At 40.9% G+C, this 17,906-nt stretch overlaps 1 protein-coding gene across 2 annotated transcripts in view; it reads left to right on the plus strand.

The window, feature by feature from the left end:
* The window catches only part of ass1 (argininosuccinate synthase 1), an 82,542-nt gene that overhangs the window by 3,041 nt on the left and 61,595 nt on the right, over window positions 1–17,906 (plus strand). For both annotated transcript variants that reach the window (XM_062055319.1, XM_062055320.1), the window contains 6 exons: window positions 5,890–5,958; window positions 6,040–6,228; window positions 11,939–11,995; window positions 12,078–12,152; window positions 16,462–16,532; window positions 16,616–16,646. In XM_062055319.1, coding sequence (XP_061911303.1) covers window positions 5,890–5,958; window positions 6,040–6,228; window positions 11,939–11,995; window positions 12,078–12,152; window positions 16,462–16,532; window positions 16,616–16,646 — 492 coding nt within the window. The remainder of the gene's footprint in view (window positions 1–5,889; window positions 5,959–6,039; window positions 6,229–11,938; window positions 11,996–12,077; window positions 12,153–16,461; window positions 16,533–16,615; window positions 16,647–17,906) is intronic.

The following is a 17,906-nucleotide window of genomic DNA, read 5'->3' on the forward strand; positions in this document are numbered from 1 at the left end:
AGACAAACGTTTTTTTCCCCCCGCTTTCTAACATATAAACATCGGCTCGTTCTAGGTGGCTAGCAATGCAGCTAATGGGAGCAATCAATTCTATCTCTAAATTACTTTTAAAATGCATTCAAAAACCGTTAGCAATATTTCAATTACGTTCCGTAACCCGTGTAATAACCAACCTGTAGCGACATTGTTATTGTAAAAGCGAACACTAAGACATTGCAACGCTACGGTATTAGCCGTAAAAGCTAGCTACGGAACGAGACAGGCTAGCTTATACGTCAACACAAAACGCTTTTGAGTTTGTAATGCACAACACTGCGATACGACACCAATTTGTACTGACTGAAAAACATGTAAAGTATTAGCCCACATTTAATCTTTTGTCTGTACACAGCTGAGCTAGCCAGACAGCGTATGTTACCTAGTTGTAATAACACACATGGCGTGCTACGTGTATCATGGTCGATGTATAGTGACTCACTTCATGGACAGTTGTTTGTCTGGTCCAGCTGGCCGGGGACGTTTCCTGTTGATTTTGGGTAAGCAATCCATTTATGTCGAAATAGCTTTGCTCCAAATTCCATATTCTGTCGCTTTGACCTCACTCTCCCGGCCTCTGTCTGCTCAAACGTCTCACTCCTCTTTCAAGTATATTAAACTTCGAAAGTATAAGGTTGTGAATCCTCATTTGTCCAAAAATAGTCGTCTTCGCTGTCTGTTACCAAGTCTGCCATGATTAGAAAACATACTCGTGTTTGATTCTGGAAGTAGGAACACATTTTTGCCAAAAGTCGGACATGCGCTGCTATGGAAACAGAAATCAATGCGCGGAAGAAATCAGTCCCGGAAATGATTAAAATGATCAAAATACGGTAAATATTGAACACCTTATGTGATGAAGGTGTCTGTTACTATCAATCAATCAATCAATCAATGTTTATTTATATAGCCCTAAATCACATGTGTCTCAAAGGGCTGTACAAGCCACAACGACATCCTCGGTACAGAGCCCACATACGGGCAAGGAAAACTCACCCCAGTGGGACATCAATGTGAATGACTATGAGAAACCTTGGAGAGGACCGCATACATTATATATAGACTTGCAGTGTGTATATAAAACACTGCTGGAGGGTTTTGAAGTTGTTTTAGAGGGATTTGAAGGGTACAACAGTGACTCCCATTAGCCGCATCTTTGAAGCGTTTTTTATAATCTTTAAAATCGTTTAAAAAAAAAAAAGACCGAAAATTAAGTGTTCTTGTCTCGATAGGCAACTTTCCAAAAAAAAGCGCAGTTCTCCTTTAACAACCATATTGATACAATAATACACATTTAAAAAAGTTAAATCCACTTATATTAATATCGGCTTGGGTGAAGTTGACAAGAAAGCCTGCTTCATCGATTCTTCCATACGTGTGAGCGCCATTAATGTACCGTATTTTTTTACCATAAGGCGCACTAAAGGGGTCATACTATGATTTTTTTCTTTCAACATTTAAAACACTTCCACATAACGTGTAATGGTGGTTCTTTGGTCAAAATGTTGCATAGATTATGTTTTACAGACCATCTTCAAGCCGTTTTGTGACTCTCTCTTTAGGACGCACTGTTTTGTGGGCAGTCTTATTTATGTGGCTCCATTTTGACAGCGCCTTCTCCCTGTCATTTTTGTTTTAGTTCTTGGCGCTTCCATAGCGAAGCTACTGAGTAAGTTTGAACTATACGCTACTTTGTATTAGGGTTGTACGGTATTCTGGTACTAATAAAGTACCGCGATACTAATTCATTGAAATCAGTAGTTTACTGCCTTTGAAAAATACCAGTACCGTTCTTTCATCTGAATGCTGCTGTGCGGCGGTGACTACAGAGCCGAAGCGCATGATATTGAGTGTGTCAAAACGCACACACAAAGTGAATACAAGCAATAACATCTTCGAGAGGAAGAATGGCAAAAACCTATTATTTTACTGGTTCAGTAACCCGTGTAAAAACCCGTGCCCAAATAACTCCATATTGCGTGAAGCGCAATATGGAGGTATTTGGGCTTTAAAACGGTAAAAGTGGTGCTTTAAACAGGGAGGCGCCGCGCTGTAAGTGTTGCTTTAAAACACGCCTCGCTAAACAGGTTAGTTAGTATTACCACAGTTGCTTCGATTGTAAGATACATCCTAGGGTGCACTGGGACACATCATCAGTGATATGCCTGAGATCATCGGGGGTTTTGGGTCTTTCAACATCATACCCCCTCCCTCAGGTGACCCAGCCAGGGTTGATCAGACACCAGCTTGTGTCCCAGTAGCATTGGCCCACAGATAGCTCTTCCTGATCCAAAGCCATCTAGAGGCTCTCTCTGCTGCCTCCATGGTGGCCTTGATGGCCTTCCTTTTCTCAGCACCTGTGATGCCCAGAAGTGTGAACACCTTGCTCAGTGAGCGGCCAGCAAAGCCTCTACACCTCACTTCAATGGGCTCACAGCGTGCCTTCCAGCCTCCTCTTTGGCATTGCTGGACTAGGTCCTGGTACTTTGACCGCTTCCACTCATTCGCCTCCTGTATGCGATCCTCCCAAGGAACTGTCACCTCTATCAGTAGCACCTGCCATAAAGATACTGACGAAAGCAAGATGTCTGGCCTCAATGAAGTTGTTGTGACGTAGTCTGGAAACTTGAGCTGCTTGCCCAAGTCCACTCGTAGATCCCAGTCCAATGCTGAGGTGAGGAGCCCGGCTGCTGGTTTGGGCTGTGACTGTGGCTGCTCTCCAGCCCTGACAAAGGCGATTCTCCTCTCAACCAAGTTGTTGCTTGCAGTTGTTGTTTTTGGCCACGGCTTTAGCTATTGCTTCAACAACGGTCTTCAGCAGTTGGTCGTGCCGCCAGCGGTAGCAACCCTTCCCCAGAGCTTTAGAGCAGCTGCTTAAGATGTGCTCCAGCGAGCCTTTCTTGGAACACAGCACACAGGCTGGAGAGTCATTCATGCCCCAGAGATGGAGATTGGCTGGGCTGGGTAGGACACCGTAGACAGCTTGAACCATGAACTTAATGCACTGAGGTTTTGCCAGCCTGACCTCAGACCAGGTCACCTTCCTCTCCAGTGCACCCTTCCACCTTGTCCATGCTCCCTGCTGCTGCATGCCCACCATTCTGCTGGTTCGTTCCTCCTCAACATCTGCACGCACCTCCTTCAGGACTAGATGGCGTTTGTCCTTACCACGTGCCTTCTCGTAGCAAGGTTGGGGGAAGGCTCCCAGCCCAGCACGGCCTGTTGCCACCGTGCCCACCAGGGCCCTATGTCTCAGCCACCTCCAGGCTTTCCTAAGCCCTCCACTTCCTGCCAGTTCGCACCACGATGCCCGCTGATGCCACTTTAGAGTCTTTGGAGTCCCGATAGAACAAAGCCTTTCCGGTGCGAGAGATCCTGAACTCCTCGTCCAAGCTGCTGAAAGGGAGCTGGAGCTTGTTGGTCTTCCCATACAGTGCTGTGCTGCACAGGCTGCGTGGAAAGCTATCGGCGGAGGTAGCTGCTGATCTTCCTTTCCAGAGTCTCCACTGTTGACAGAGGAACCTCATACACCAACAGAGGCCAGAGTACCAGAGTGACGCCATGCTGGTAAATCCACGCCTTAAACCGGCCAGGTGAGCCAGACTTGTCTGCAGCCGATAACCACGTCTCCAGCTCCTTGATGGTCGTTTGGATTGCTGCAGTATCCCTAAGACTACAGTCGAATACCTTGCCCAGGCTCTTGACCGGTTTCTCGGTGATAGATGGGATTGCTGTGCCATCCACGAAGAAGCGGAACTTGTCTGCCAGTTTTCCCTTCTTCAAAACCATCGCCCTGGATTTAGTTGGTTTAAAGCTCATTCTTGCCCATACATTAGGTGCACCGGGTTATAAGCCGCACTGTCGATTTTTGAGAAAATTCAAATATTTTAAGTGCGCCTTATCGTCACACTCTTGGCATTCTCTCGATGAGCTTCAAGAAGTAGTCACCTGAAATGGTTTTCACTTCACCGTGTGCTTAGAGCTCATCGAGAGAAAGCCTAGAGCACGGGTGTCAAACTCAAATACAGAGTGGGCCAAAATTTAAAACTGAACAAAGCCGCGGGCCAAGATTGAACAAATAAACCTTTTAATAGGGACCCAAACAAGTTTTGCATTGAATATTGAATAATAATAATTAGGGCTGCAACAACTAATCGATTAAGTCGATCAAAATCGATTATAAAAATAGATGGCGATTAATTTAGTCATTGATTCGTTGGATCTATGCTATGCGCATACTTAAAAAAAATTTTTTTTTAAATTTTTTAAATTTTTTTAAAAAATTGTTTATTTTTATAAACCTTTATTTATAAACTGCAACATTTACAAACAGCTGAGAAACAATAATCAAAATAAGTAAGGTGCCAGTATGCTGTTTTTTTTCCAATAAAATACTGGAAAGGATAGAAATGTAGTTTGTCTCTTTTATCCGATTATTAATCGATTAATCGAAGTAATAACCGACAGATTAATTGATTATCAAATTAATTGTTAGTTGCAGCCCTAATAATAATAATAAAAAAATATCAATGGCATATCAAATACAATTTAAATAAAAATTGAATGCCTCTTTTCTATTTGCAGCCTTCTGAGGTAAATATCAACATTAACTTTTTCCACAGGCTAATACATTTCTAAATAAAATAACAATGAATAAACCAACCATTCAGGACTTTAAACTGCTCAGTTTGCAACACACTGATCTAATCTGATGTACCCAAGCCAGATACCTGCCATCTTTTCTTGGATGCTAGTTCATTAATGTCGGGGCTCAGGCTTTGAGCTGAGGCAACTTTCATTATCGAACAAAGGTGTTCATCAGTCATTATATCTCGTAGTCCACCCGGACCACAGTCTTGGGGGAGTGCCTTAAAGGCACTGCCTTTAACGTCCTCTACGAGCTGTCGTCACGTCCGCTTTTCATCCATTCTACAAAATACACCCACCACCCTTGTAGCGTCCCGGAAGAGTTAGTGCTGCAAAGGGTTCTGGGTATTTGTTCTGTTATGTTTATGTTGTGTTACGGTGCGGATGTTCCCCCGAAATGTGTTTGTCATTCTTGTTTGGTGTGGGTTCACAGTCTGGCATAGTTTTCTAACAGTGTTAAAGTTGTTTATATTGTCACCCTCAGTGTAACCTGTATCGCTGTTGATCAAGTATGCGTTGCATTCACTTGTGTGTGCGTGCAGAAGCCGCACATATTATGTGACTGGGCCAGCACTCGTTGAACTGGATGATAAGCGGACGTGACGATTTTCGGGAGGGGCACTGAAATTTGGGAGTTCTTGGGAGGGCTGGCAAGTATGAGAATTAGCGGTGAATGCGGTGTTACCGCGGCACCGCCAATTTTGGCCCGCGTGCCAGAGTTTGACACCCATGGCCTAGAGTGTGCAAAGCAGTAATCAGAGCAATGAGTGGCTATTTTGAATAAACTAGAATATAAACATGTTTTCAGTTATTTCACCTTTTTTTGTTAAGTACATAACTCCACATGTGTTCATTCATAGTTTTTGATATACAATTTAAATTGTCATGAAAATAAAGAAAACGCATTGAATGAGGTGTGTCCAAACTTTTGGCCTGTACTGTACTGTACTGTGTGTGTGTGTGTGTGTGTGTGTGTGTGTGTGTGTGTGTGTGTGTGTGTGTGTGTGTGTGTGTGTGTGTGTGTGTGTGTGTATATATATATATATATATATATATATATATATATATATATATATATATATATATATATATATATATATATATATATATATATATATATATATATATATATATATATATACACACCTGTATATGCATTTCACCACTTCCACAAAAAGAACTTTTTTTGCGATTTTGTCTCTGCAGGCCAATATTGGACAAGATGAGGACTTTGAAGCGGCTAAAACAAAGGCAGAAAAGCTGGGTGCCAAAAAGGTATACCAAATATAAGAAAAAAAACACCAACAAATATATTAAAACACACTGATGGCATTCCCGGCTGCTTTTCTTGTGCAGGTTTTTGTGGAAGACCTTCGCGCAGAGTTTGTGGAAGACTTCATCTTGCCCGCTGTTCAGGCCAACGCCGTCTACGAGGACCGATACCTGCTGGGCACGTCGCTCGCTCGTCCCTGTATCGCCCGACGCCAGATTGAGATTGCACAGCGGGAGGGAGCCCAATATGTGTCCCATGGGGCCACAGGGAAGGTAACGCCCAGCTGGCTTTGTTGCCATTCATTGCTCTTTGTTTCTACTCTGCTACTATGTTGCAAAATAATTTTTTAGCATTTTCCTTCAATTTCAATGAAGCAGTTGCTGATCCAAATTAGGATTGTTTGTCCTCGGTGGAAATTAGAGATGTCCGATAATATCGGACTGCCGATAAATGCTTTAAAATGTAATATCGGAAATTATCGGTATCGGTTTCAAAAAGTAAAATTTATGACTTTTTAAAACGCCGCTGTACGGAGCGGTACACGGATGTAGGGAGAAATACAGAGCAGTTGCGTCTCCCAGTCAGCAGCCCCTCCCCTCTCCCACACACAACACAGGAGTTGCAGCACGACTGCAGCATGAGAAGTTTACTGGCGACGCTTGATGACCTCATCAAACCGTCGCTAGCGCAGCATAACAACAACAAGAGTGTGTTGTTGCCGGTGCTGTAGCCGTGGCTAACAAGCGAGCTCGCTCGGTGACTGACTAACGACACCATGTCTATGGTTTGGGATTATTTTAAAGTGTGTCTGACGGATAAAAAACTGGCAATTTGCAATGACTGCAAAAAGTTGGTTATCCGAGGAGGAACCAAGACGTCTTCCTTTATTACGAGCATTTAGATCTCCCACCTCTTCAAGAATCATAAGGAGATACACGATGAATACAAGCGGAAGATGGATGAAAAGCAAACACCGAAAAAAAGTAGTACCACACAGTTGTCGCTTATTGACTCCGCAGAGAAAAAACAAAAATACAACAAAAACCACCCCTTTCTCAACGCAGCATTTCAGAAGCTCTGGCTGACTGGTAGGCCACTTCAAGCACTCACCACTAGCTTGCAGCACATTTGTGTTACTCATACAAATACGTTAGAGCAGGGCAGGTGGAGCCCAGTTTATAATTTCCTGTTATACAGTATACCAGGCAGCCTTGCACTAAAGGAGGACTATGTTATTGTTTACTTCATTACTCTAGTATACTCTGGACTAAAGCTGTGTGCCTTCATTGTTTTTGTAGCTGTTGTTTTGAGGCATGTTTAAATAAATAAATTAAAAAAATAAAATAATGCACTTTGTGAAAGTCAAAGTATAGTATTTCCCATAGTTGTAGTGAGTATCAGGATTATCTCAGGGAGAGCATGTCCCAAATTCCAAGCTGCTGTTTTGAGGCATGTTAAAAAAGAAAATGCACTTTGTGACTTCAATAATAAATATGGCAGTGCCATGTTGGCACTTTTTTCCATAACTTGAGTTGAAGTTGTTCTCTTATTTTGGAAAACCTTTTTACATTGTTTAATGCATCCAGCGGGGCATCACAACAAAATTAGGCATAATAATGTGTTAATTCCACGACCGTAAATATCGGTTTCGGTTGATATCGGAATCTGTAATTAAGAGTTGGACAATATCGGAATATCGGACATCGGCAAAAAAGCCATTATCGGACATCTCTAGTGGAAATATGCGCCAGACTGTATTTTATTTAATATTATTAGGACTGAGTTTCACTTTCAATGCAAGACATGAAGAGGTAAATAAAAGACAAGTTTAAGCTTCAAAATTAAGACACACAGCTCCTGATTACTTCTGTTATTAGTATAAAAAGAGAGGCAACAAAATACACTTTGGACTACATTTTAAGAGGTGCCCAAAGTCTGTCTTGGGGGTCATTCGTGAAAAATGTTTAAAAAATAATATTTGCATAGCCTCACAAGGCTGAAATGTAGCCTTTGCTTTTAGATCTTAGCCTACTAGCAGCTCGCCTCCTGATTTTTGAAGTTGCTCACCAAATGCCTAGCCATCCATCCATTTTCTACCGCTTGTCACTTTTGGGGTAATGGTCAAAGGAAATTTGATTAAACTCTTAATACTTCTATAATTGTTAATTTTCACAGTATTCCATTGTTGAATGAGACATTACCACTAAAAAAGCATATAGACCATGGTTAAAGTGTCCGCCCTGAGATAGATAAAAATGGGACCAATTACCTCCCTGCTTGGCACTCAGCATCCAGGGTTGGTATTGGGGGTTAAATCACCAAAATGATTCCCGGGCGCGGCCACCGCTGCTGCTCACTGCTCCCCTCACCTCCCAGGATGTGAGGGTGATGGGTCGAATGCAGAGGATAATCTCACCACACCTAGTGTGTGTGTGACAATCATTGGTACTTTAACTTTAATAACCAGTAGCAGTGTTTCCCATAAACTGCCAAGATACCTGTGCCGGTGGGGGCGTGGCTATGGGCGTGACTGTGGGCGTGGTCACCATGACATTATCGATTAATTTGCATAATTTACTACAATGATTTGATTTTCCCTAAAAAGGCTAAAAAAATGTATACTTACTAATTAATAATAACAGTTTTGTTTTAAACGTCCATCCATCAATCCATCTATCCATTTTACAATATAATTACAACACTTTATGTACATATTTATATACAGATTTGAACAATAAGTTATTCACTGAAATATATTTATTAATTGTGGTTCTTACAAAAAATATATCTTATAAAATATAAAAGCTAAAATGTCTCAAAGCTCTGCCCCTTTAATTAGTGCATGCTAAATAATTTAACTTTAGCCTACTACTACAACCATATTATTTACCAGCAACATAAAGTGAAACAGAGGCAGAGGTGTCCTGCCACAGTCAATAACAAATAAACAGAAAACAGTAGTGGTGGTAGATAGACACAGAGCTTCATCAAACATCTGATCCACTGAACAAAGAGCTCCATCAGTTTTACTCCCTACACTTAACCATGTGTTTCCTACTGCCTGCAGACTTTGCACCCTTTGTTATATACACATGTTGTGTTTCTAATATAAATACATTTAATAAAGTCAAATACAAATAAGGCAACAAGAGAAGTATCCTACACTTCTTTTTTGTAAAGTAAATCTGAACAGCCGATATGGGCATCTACATCAACTATATGATTTGCCTAAAAAGATGGAGAGGACAAAAAAAAAAAATATATATATATATATATTTTTTTTAATTTTTACATTTTTTAAATTTTTTTATTATTATTATTTTTATTTGTGGCGGACGTAATTCTTTCGTGGCGGGCCGCCACAAGTAAATGAATGTGTGGGAACTCTATTTTGTAAGTACAATTTTGACGGTTCCAGTCATATAAATAAAAGACAAATAGCTCACCTCTCTTTTTTTTGTCAAAGTAGCCCTCATAGTGATTCAATTATTTATTTATTATTACCTGTATTTTTCAGACGATAGAGCGCACAAGTATATAAGCCGCACCCACTAAATTTTAGGGGGAAAAAAACTTTTCCATATATTAGCCGCACTAGATTATAACCTGCAAATACTGCATCTACGTTGAGAAATGAGTTATATGCACATACATACTTTGTAAATGTTCATTTACATACTGTACCTTAATTGTTTCAAACTAAACAGAAGTCATTGTCATGGACCCACTAGCTGCGGAAGCTAGCTCTCCAATCAGCCAAACAGACTCAAGACGTCTTGGTGTATTTACTGAGGAATTTGTGAAACTGAAACCATACAAAAAGAATGCCGTTGTAAGTTAATAATGCTAACACAGACACTCGTAAACCTGTTAGCATATTAGCTAATGCTAACAACGCTCGCTTGAGTACATTACGATAGCATGTACAAATATGCATGAACGTTTTCCTACAGACATCACACATGAGACAGTTTTGTAATTGTAAATAGTTTTAGTTATATTGTAAAACTCACAAATGTTGCTTGGAGTGATGAATAGATAGATAGATAGTACTTTTTTGATTCCTTCAGGAGAGTTCCCTCAGGAAAATTAAAACGAATGAAGAATCCACACGACTAAAAACACTATGGAGGGCTAGAAGACGGAAAAGCACTTCTACCCGGTTGAAAGCTCTAAACCGGGGCTCGGCAACCCAAAATGTTGAAAGAGCCACATTGGACCAAAAAAATAAAAAAAACATCTCTCTGGAAACATTTAAAAGCCTTATATAAGTGTTATAATGTAGGCAACCCATGATGTAAGTGTCTATATAAGCTATAATAGCCTGGGGGGGTGCTGGAGCCTATCTTGACAGAAATGTTGAAATGTAATATTAATTCTTCACATTTTTACAACTTTGGAAAACATTAGTAAAACGGAGGCTTCTCAGAGGGTAAGATAACTCCTGGAAGTTACTGGTTTAGAATAGACGTGTGTGTCCTAGTTAAAGGAAACAGCAGGCTGTCTTCTTCTAATTGATTTAATACAATCTTTGCAAGCTAGGTAGTGTTTGCTTTGTTCTATAACAACGTGGCACTTAAACAACTTTAAGAAATGCAGCCAATGTTAATAATGGTAATAATGTGTCATGAGACATGCAAATATACACAGAGGACATAAGTAACGGAAATTAAATGAGCTCAAATATACCTAGTCCTACAAACGAGGCATAATGATGCAATGTGTACATACAGCTAGCCTAGATAGCATGTTAGCATCGATTAGCTTGCAGTCATGCAGTGACCAAATATTCCTGATTAGCAATCCACACAAGTCAATAACATCAACAAAGCTCACCTTTGTGCATTCACGCGAAGCATAAAACTTTTGGTGGACAAAATGAGACAAAGAAGGAGTGGCTTAAAACACGTCTTTCTGCGGCAGCGTCGGAGAAAGTTGTACATGTAAACAAACTGGTGCGTTCAAGGACCGCCGAAATTAATAGGACAAAACGGCGCTTGCCAAATACTCTCATTGGTGAAGCATGTTTAATATAAACAGTGAGATTTCTAACAATTAGGAAGGTTTGTGTCATGTTTGTCCTCCTACAGAAACCATATTAAAACAAATATAAATTTTTTTCCCCTTATCTTTTTCCATTTTGATACATTTTTGAAAAGGCTCCAGGTAGCCAGAGCTGCTAAACTGCAGAGCACTGCAGAGCACTGCAGCACCTTGCGCTAACACGTCCAAAAGACGGTGCAGCACAAACAATAATACACCTTTTCAGTGTCTTTGCTTGATAATTTTTTAAACTATTTGCCTTATGGCTGTCAGGAAAGAAAAATCCATAAATTTGCACCGTTTTATAAGCCGTAAATTTCAAAGCGTAGGAAAAAAGTAGCAATTTACGGTACTCATTTTTAGTTTATCATTGCGTTTTACTCTAGTTGCTGTATGAGAAAATGGCGCTGCGGAAGTGGCAGCTGGTTGCAGCAGCTTTTTATATCCTCCTTTGTGCTCTTGAATGTTTCCCTCTTGTTTTCAATTGTTGTTTACCTTTTGAACTCTTTGTGGGATTAATAAATCTATCCTATTTTTTAAAGAGTTGCATGTACTTCCCCCTGGAGGGCGCCAGAGGACCTCTGGAAAGATGCAATAAAAAAAATAAAAAAAGTATCAGAAATTGGTACAAGTTTGATTTATTTTCACATCATTATTATTATCTCCACGTACATTAGGATTTAACACTCAATTTGGCTGAGTAACTTAAATGAGTCAGTGAAGCATACTGACACACAAAACACAATCACTTGCTAAGCAACCACAGAATTAGGTTCCGCAAACTCGACCGTGTGTTTACACGATTGAACATTAACCAGTAGCTGTAACAAACTGTAACAGTTGTCAGAAATACACCCATACTTTGTTTACTCGCAATAATTCATCGCAATGTATGACATTAACATTCACTCACTATTATTCTGTTTTTGTTTCAAATAGGGAAATGACCAGATTCGTTTTGAACTGGCATTCTACGCTCTCTACCCTGATGTTAAGGTGAGTCGATGTGACGTCTGCAGGATAGAGACCTCACTCAAATAGTCACAAACTCACCCACTTGTTGGTGTGTGCCATTCAGATTATTGCACCCTGGAGGATCCCGGAGTTCTACAACCGCTTCCGTGGGAGGACAGACCTGATGGAATACGCGCAGGTAGATGATAGACGGATGGCCGCCACAGTACTGTGTTTTCTTGTAGTTGTTGCGTTTTTCTTTGTTTCTTGCATTGAACAAAGAGCACAGTCTACCAAGTCAAATGTCTTGTGTGTTAAACATACTTAGCCAATAAAGCTGATTCTGATTCTGATAGGCCCTGTTTACACTGCACACCAAATCTGACTTTTTTGCCCTCAAGTGACCCTGATCAGATATTTTTTGCCAGTCTAAGCGCTTCAAATCTGATCTTTTTGCATCAGATTCAGGCCTCATCGGGAGGTAGATTGAATTCAATTGGAATCTGATCTTTTCAAATGTGACTTTAGTCTAAACAAGGCCTGGGTAATTATTTTGTCTCGGGGGGCCAAATTTAGAGGAAAAAATGGGTCTGGGGGCCGGTATATCTAGTTTTAGGAACACTAATACAAAACCTCCCAATAATTTCTGAATGCTAAAAACGTTATGACAGACCGCCTTAAAAAACGGAATGGAATTTAAAATTTTTTCACTAAATGAGACACCCGGTATGTACATGAAAATAAAGAATGTGGGATTTACAATATTAACTAAGAACGATAAAACACTGAATATTGACAACATATGAACGTCACACCCCCTCTCCATCGACATATTTTACGATCTAGCGAAACGCAACAAAAATGCAACAAACACAGCGAAATATGAACGCGAAGGGTAAAAAAAACCCCACCTACTATCTGATATATCACTAAGCTTTAGAACTTGGTTGTAAAAATCTATGTCCCTGACACCCGCATTTCAGGCTGGCCGCTCTGGAAACACTCTGTGGAAACGCTCCACACCCACACTGCTTGGTGCCTCGTCTGAGCTGCTGTGACTTAGATTACCATAGTAACTAATTAGATTACCATAGTAACTAGTATCCATCCATCCATCTTCTTCCGCTTATCCGAGGTCGGGTCGCGGGGGCAGCAGCCTAAGCAGGGAAACCCAGACTTCCCTCTCCCCAGCCACTTCGTCCAGCTCTTCCCGGGGGATCCCGAGGCGTTCCCAGGCCAGCCGGGAGACATAGTCTTCCCAACGTGTCCTGGGTCTTCCCCGTGGCCTCCTACCGGTTGGACGTGCCCTAAACACCTCCCTAGGGAGGCGTTCGGGTGGCATCCTGACCAGATGCCCGAACCACCTCAACTGGCTCCTCTCGATGTGGAGGAGCAGCGGCTTTACTTTGAGCTCCCCCCGGATGGCAGAGCTTCTCACCCTATCTCTAAGGGAGAGCCCCGCCACCCGGCGGAGGAAACTCATTTCGACCGCTTGTACCCGTGATCTTGTCCTTTCGGTCATAACCCAAAGCTCATGACCATAGGTGAGGATGGGAACGTAGATCGACCGGTAAATTGAGAGCTTTGCCTTCCGGCTCAGCTCCTTCTTCACCACAACGGATCGATACAGCGTCCGCATTACTGAAGATGCCGCACCGATCTGCCTGTCGATCTCACGATCCACTCTTCCCCCACTCGCGAACAAGACTCCAAGGTACTTGAACTCCTCCACCTGGGGCAGGGTCTCCTCCGCAACCCGGAGATGGCACTCCACCCTTTTCCGGGCGATATACTAGTAACTAGTATATCATGCAAAAAGCGCAGATTCTAACCATTGAACTACTTTGTATAGTTTAAGACTTATGGTAATTTGAAAACATCACTGCACATCATAATGGTGGCTACAGTTTCGATCTTAAAGATCTAAAACAATTTTTTTGGGAATGTCCGGCAGGCCAGATTGAAAAGCTTAACGGGCCGCATGTGGCCCCTGGGCCTTAATTTGCGTAGGACTGGTCTAAACGGCAATGCGACTTGAATGCGACCCGTATGTGACTTTTCCGTCAGCTTTGGCCGAGATACGTCATTCGTGTGCACAGGAAAAGACACAGCCCACCAGGAGAGGAGGATACTTCATCGTAACATACAGTTTCGATGAGCAAAGTCTTATTTCGGCAGCCAAATTTTCGGTGCATCACTAGTCAATAGTGCGCAAATAATAGGCTATATGTAATATATGAATATACAGTGCAGGCCAAAAGTTTGGACACACCTTCTCATTCTATGCGTTTTCTTTATTTTCATGACTATTTACATTGTAGATTGTCACTGAAGGCATCAAAACTATGAATGAACACATGTGGAGTTATGTACTTAACAAAAAAAGCTGAAATAACTGAAAACATGTTTTATATTCTAGTTTCTTCAAAATAGCCACCCTTTGCTCTGATTACTGCTTTGCACACTCTTGGCATTCTCTGGATGAGCTTCAAGAGGTAGTCACCTGAAAATTAAGTACATAATTAAGAACCTTCCCAAATATATAACACTTTCTATCAATTCACTTCTTACTTTAATTATTTTCACGTAAAAAACCCAACACTCATTTTTAAGGTGTGGCAACTTTTACTTGATTTTATTTTGTAAAGAATAAAAACGAGCCGCTTTCTTGTTGATTTACGGAATCTAGTCAACTTCCTTTGTTTTCACTTTATCAAACTCCGCTTGCAAGTGACGTCGAGGCCACATTGGGGCCTGTGCGCGATTATACTGGAGTCTGATAAAGATCACATTTTACTTGCAGTGTAAACAGTCTGCTTGACAAAAATCAGATTCCGAAAAAATTGGATGTGGGCCATTTTGGCCTGCAGTGTAAACTTAAAGGCCTACTGAAATGAATTTTTTTTATTTAAACGGGGATAGCAGATCCATTCTATGTGTCGTACTTGATCATTTCGCGATATTGCCATATTTTTGCTGAAAGGATTTAGTAGAGAACATCGACGATAAAGTTCGCAACTTTTGGTCGCTGATGAAAAAAGCCTTGCCTGTACCGGAAGTAGCGTGACGTCGCAGGTTGAAGGGCTCCTCACATTTCCCCATTGTTTACACCAGCAGCGAGAGTGATTCGGACCGAGAAAGCGACGGTTACCCCATTAATGTGAGCGAGGATGAAAGATTCGTGGATGAGGAACGTGAGAGTGAAGGACTAGATTGCAGTGCAGGACGTATCTTTTTTCGCTCTGACCGTAACTTAAGTACAAGGGCTCATTGGATTCCACACTTTCTCCTTTTTCTATTGTGGATCACGGATTTGTATTTTAAACCACCTCGGATACTATATCCTCTTGAAAATGAGAGTCGAGAACGCGAAATGGACATTCACAGTGACTTTTATCTCCACGACAATACATTGGTGAAGCACTTTCGCTACGGAGCTAACGTGATAGCATCGTGCTTAAATGCAGATAGAAACAAAAGAAATAAGCCCCTGACTGGAAGGATAGACAGAAGATCAACAATACTACTATCAGGAGACACCGAACCAAACACTGGACCTGTAACCACACGGTTAATGCTGTGCCGCCTGTCGAAGCCTAGTATTGCTGTTGCTAACGACGCCATTGAAGCTAACTTAGCTACGGGACCTCGTCAGAGCTATGATAAAAACATTAGCGCTCCACCTACGGCAGTGCTCATCAACACCCGTGCTCACCTGCGTTCCAGCGATCGACGGCGCGACGAAGGACTTCACCCGATCATCGATGCGGTCGGCGGCTAGCGTCGGATAGCGCGTCTGCTATCCTCAAAGTCCTCCTGGTTGTGTTGCTGCAGCCATCCGCTAATACACCGATCCCACCTACAGCTTTCTTCTTTGCAGTCTCCATTGTTCATTAAACAAATTGCAAAAGATTCACCAACACAGATGTCCAGAATACTGTGGAATTTTGCGATGAAAACAGAGCTGTTTGTATTGTGATACAATGTGTCCGAATACTTCCGTTTCAACCATTGACGTCACACGCAAACGTCATCATACATAGACGTTTTCAACTGGAAGTTCCCCGGGAAATTTAAAATGTCACTTTATAAGTTAACCCGGCCGTATTGGCATGTGTTGCAATGTTAAGATTTCATCATTGATATATAAACTATCAGACTGTGTGGTCGGTAGTAGTGGGTTTCAGTAGGCCTTTTAAGTCATATTTATGTCATGCACAGTCTGCTCTTTTTGACCGGCAGATTGTCTTTCAAAAATGTGTCCACTAGAGGGCGGTCACGGCATTTTAGTCTCCACGGCTCTGCTTTGTGTGAGGACTTGTACCTTGAGAAATAATGCATTTCTAGTTTGTGCTTCTTTAAAAAAATAAAAAGTTAAACATGTAGTGGTAAAGCCAATTGGTAGTATTTGCACAGCACATCCTAAACTTTTTTTTCCATAATTTCTAACCCTTCTGGATGGTCCACTGTGTACTTACCTTACTTGCATTCTCTGTCAAACGCTGTAGAAACATGGCATTCCTGTGCCCGTCACTCCTCGCGCACCGTGGAGCATGGACGCCAACCTCATGCATATAAGGTGAGCTGATATGACACATGCAGGTGTATTATACACTTTATATCTTGAATCTCTGAATTAACTGTAGCCTTTTTGTTCAACAGTTATGAATCTGGCATCCTGGAGAATCCCAAAGTAAGGACACATTGAAATAACACACAAACATGCAGTCAAACCTATGTTAGTGGTCACTTGACGATATCTGCCACAAAGTCTCCCCCGTACAGAAAATTAGTGTTAAAAATGAGACTAGAACTAAACCCTCACAATTCAGTTTGATTCCGATTCTTGGGGGGACGATTCGATTCCATACCATTCTCATAATATAATCTTTGGTATATAGATTATAATACAACCTTTTCAAAACAGGTTGCTGGTTATAAAGCTCCTCTTGACTGCTGACGCACAATTTATACGAGAAGTGTTGGCCTAAAAAACATATTTTGTTTTTTTCATTTAACTAAAATCGCAGAATGTTAATCAAACTAATAAAAGAAAATACAGCGACCCCAACTGCGACCAAATCTGAGCTTTGCAATACTTACGATAGAAATGTACAAAGCAATTGAGAAGACATTTAAATTAAAACCACAAATGTATAAAAACAACAGTATCAATAATAAAAGTAATATGTATAATATGTTTTTAATCCATTTTTTTTTCTTACATTTTTTTTATTAGAAAACATTTTTATTACTTTTGCTAAATTGATTTTTGAAATTTTTGAATCGATTTAGAATTGGAATAACTAAAAATCATGGTTTATATCGATTTTTTCACAACCTTGTCCATAGTGGCCACTTATTTTGTATCGTAGTCTGGCCATATACAGTACGATAGTGGCCACTAAAATCTAAATTGCTGCAATGATGTTGATATAGGCTAAGTCTTACCACCAAATTCCACCCAGTGTATTTAATAATGATAATAAATGTTATTTGTAATGCATTTTACATTCCAGATAAATGTCAAAGTGCTATGTCATTTAGGTGTTGGCTAACAGATATTCTTGCTTAAAAGAGATAAAAAACAACAAGAAATGTTAGAAAACACAGGAAAAAAGAACAAGCTTCCATAAGGCCACATGGTAAGAATTTTGAACAGAAACTTTTTAAACTGATTTTGAATGACACCACTATCAGATTCTTGGAGCAAATTCCACCAGCCTTGGGGTATTGTGTAGGGCGGTGATGTGCTTTTTTAGGTAGACTGGAGCACTTCTACGGAGGCACTGATGAGGTAATATTGGATTCTGTAGTGGATATGTAACCAGTGAAGCGTTTGGAAAATTGAATAACTTTATTTGATTAGGACAATGCATATTGATCAACATATGAGCAAATGCATCACTGTAAATATGGCAGAATTAGCTACAATTGCTAACTTTCGTCTGTT

This window comes from Entelurus aequoreus, linkage group LG08 (genome assembly GCF_033978785.1).
Source record: "Entelurus aequoreus isolate RoL-2023_Sb linkage group LG08, RoL_Eaeq_v1.1, whole genome shotgun sequence".
Taxonomy (NCBI): Eukaryota; Metazoa; Chordata; class Actinopteri; order Syngnathiformes; family Syngnathidae; genus Entelurus; species Entelurus aequoreus.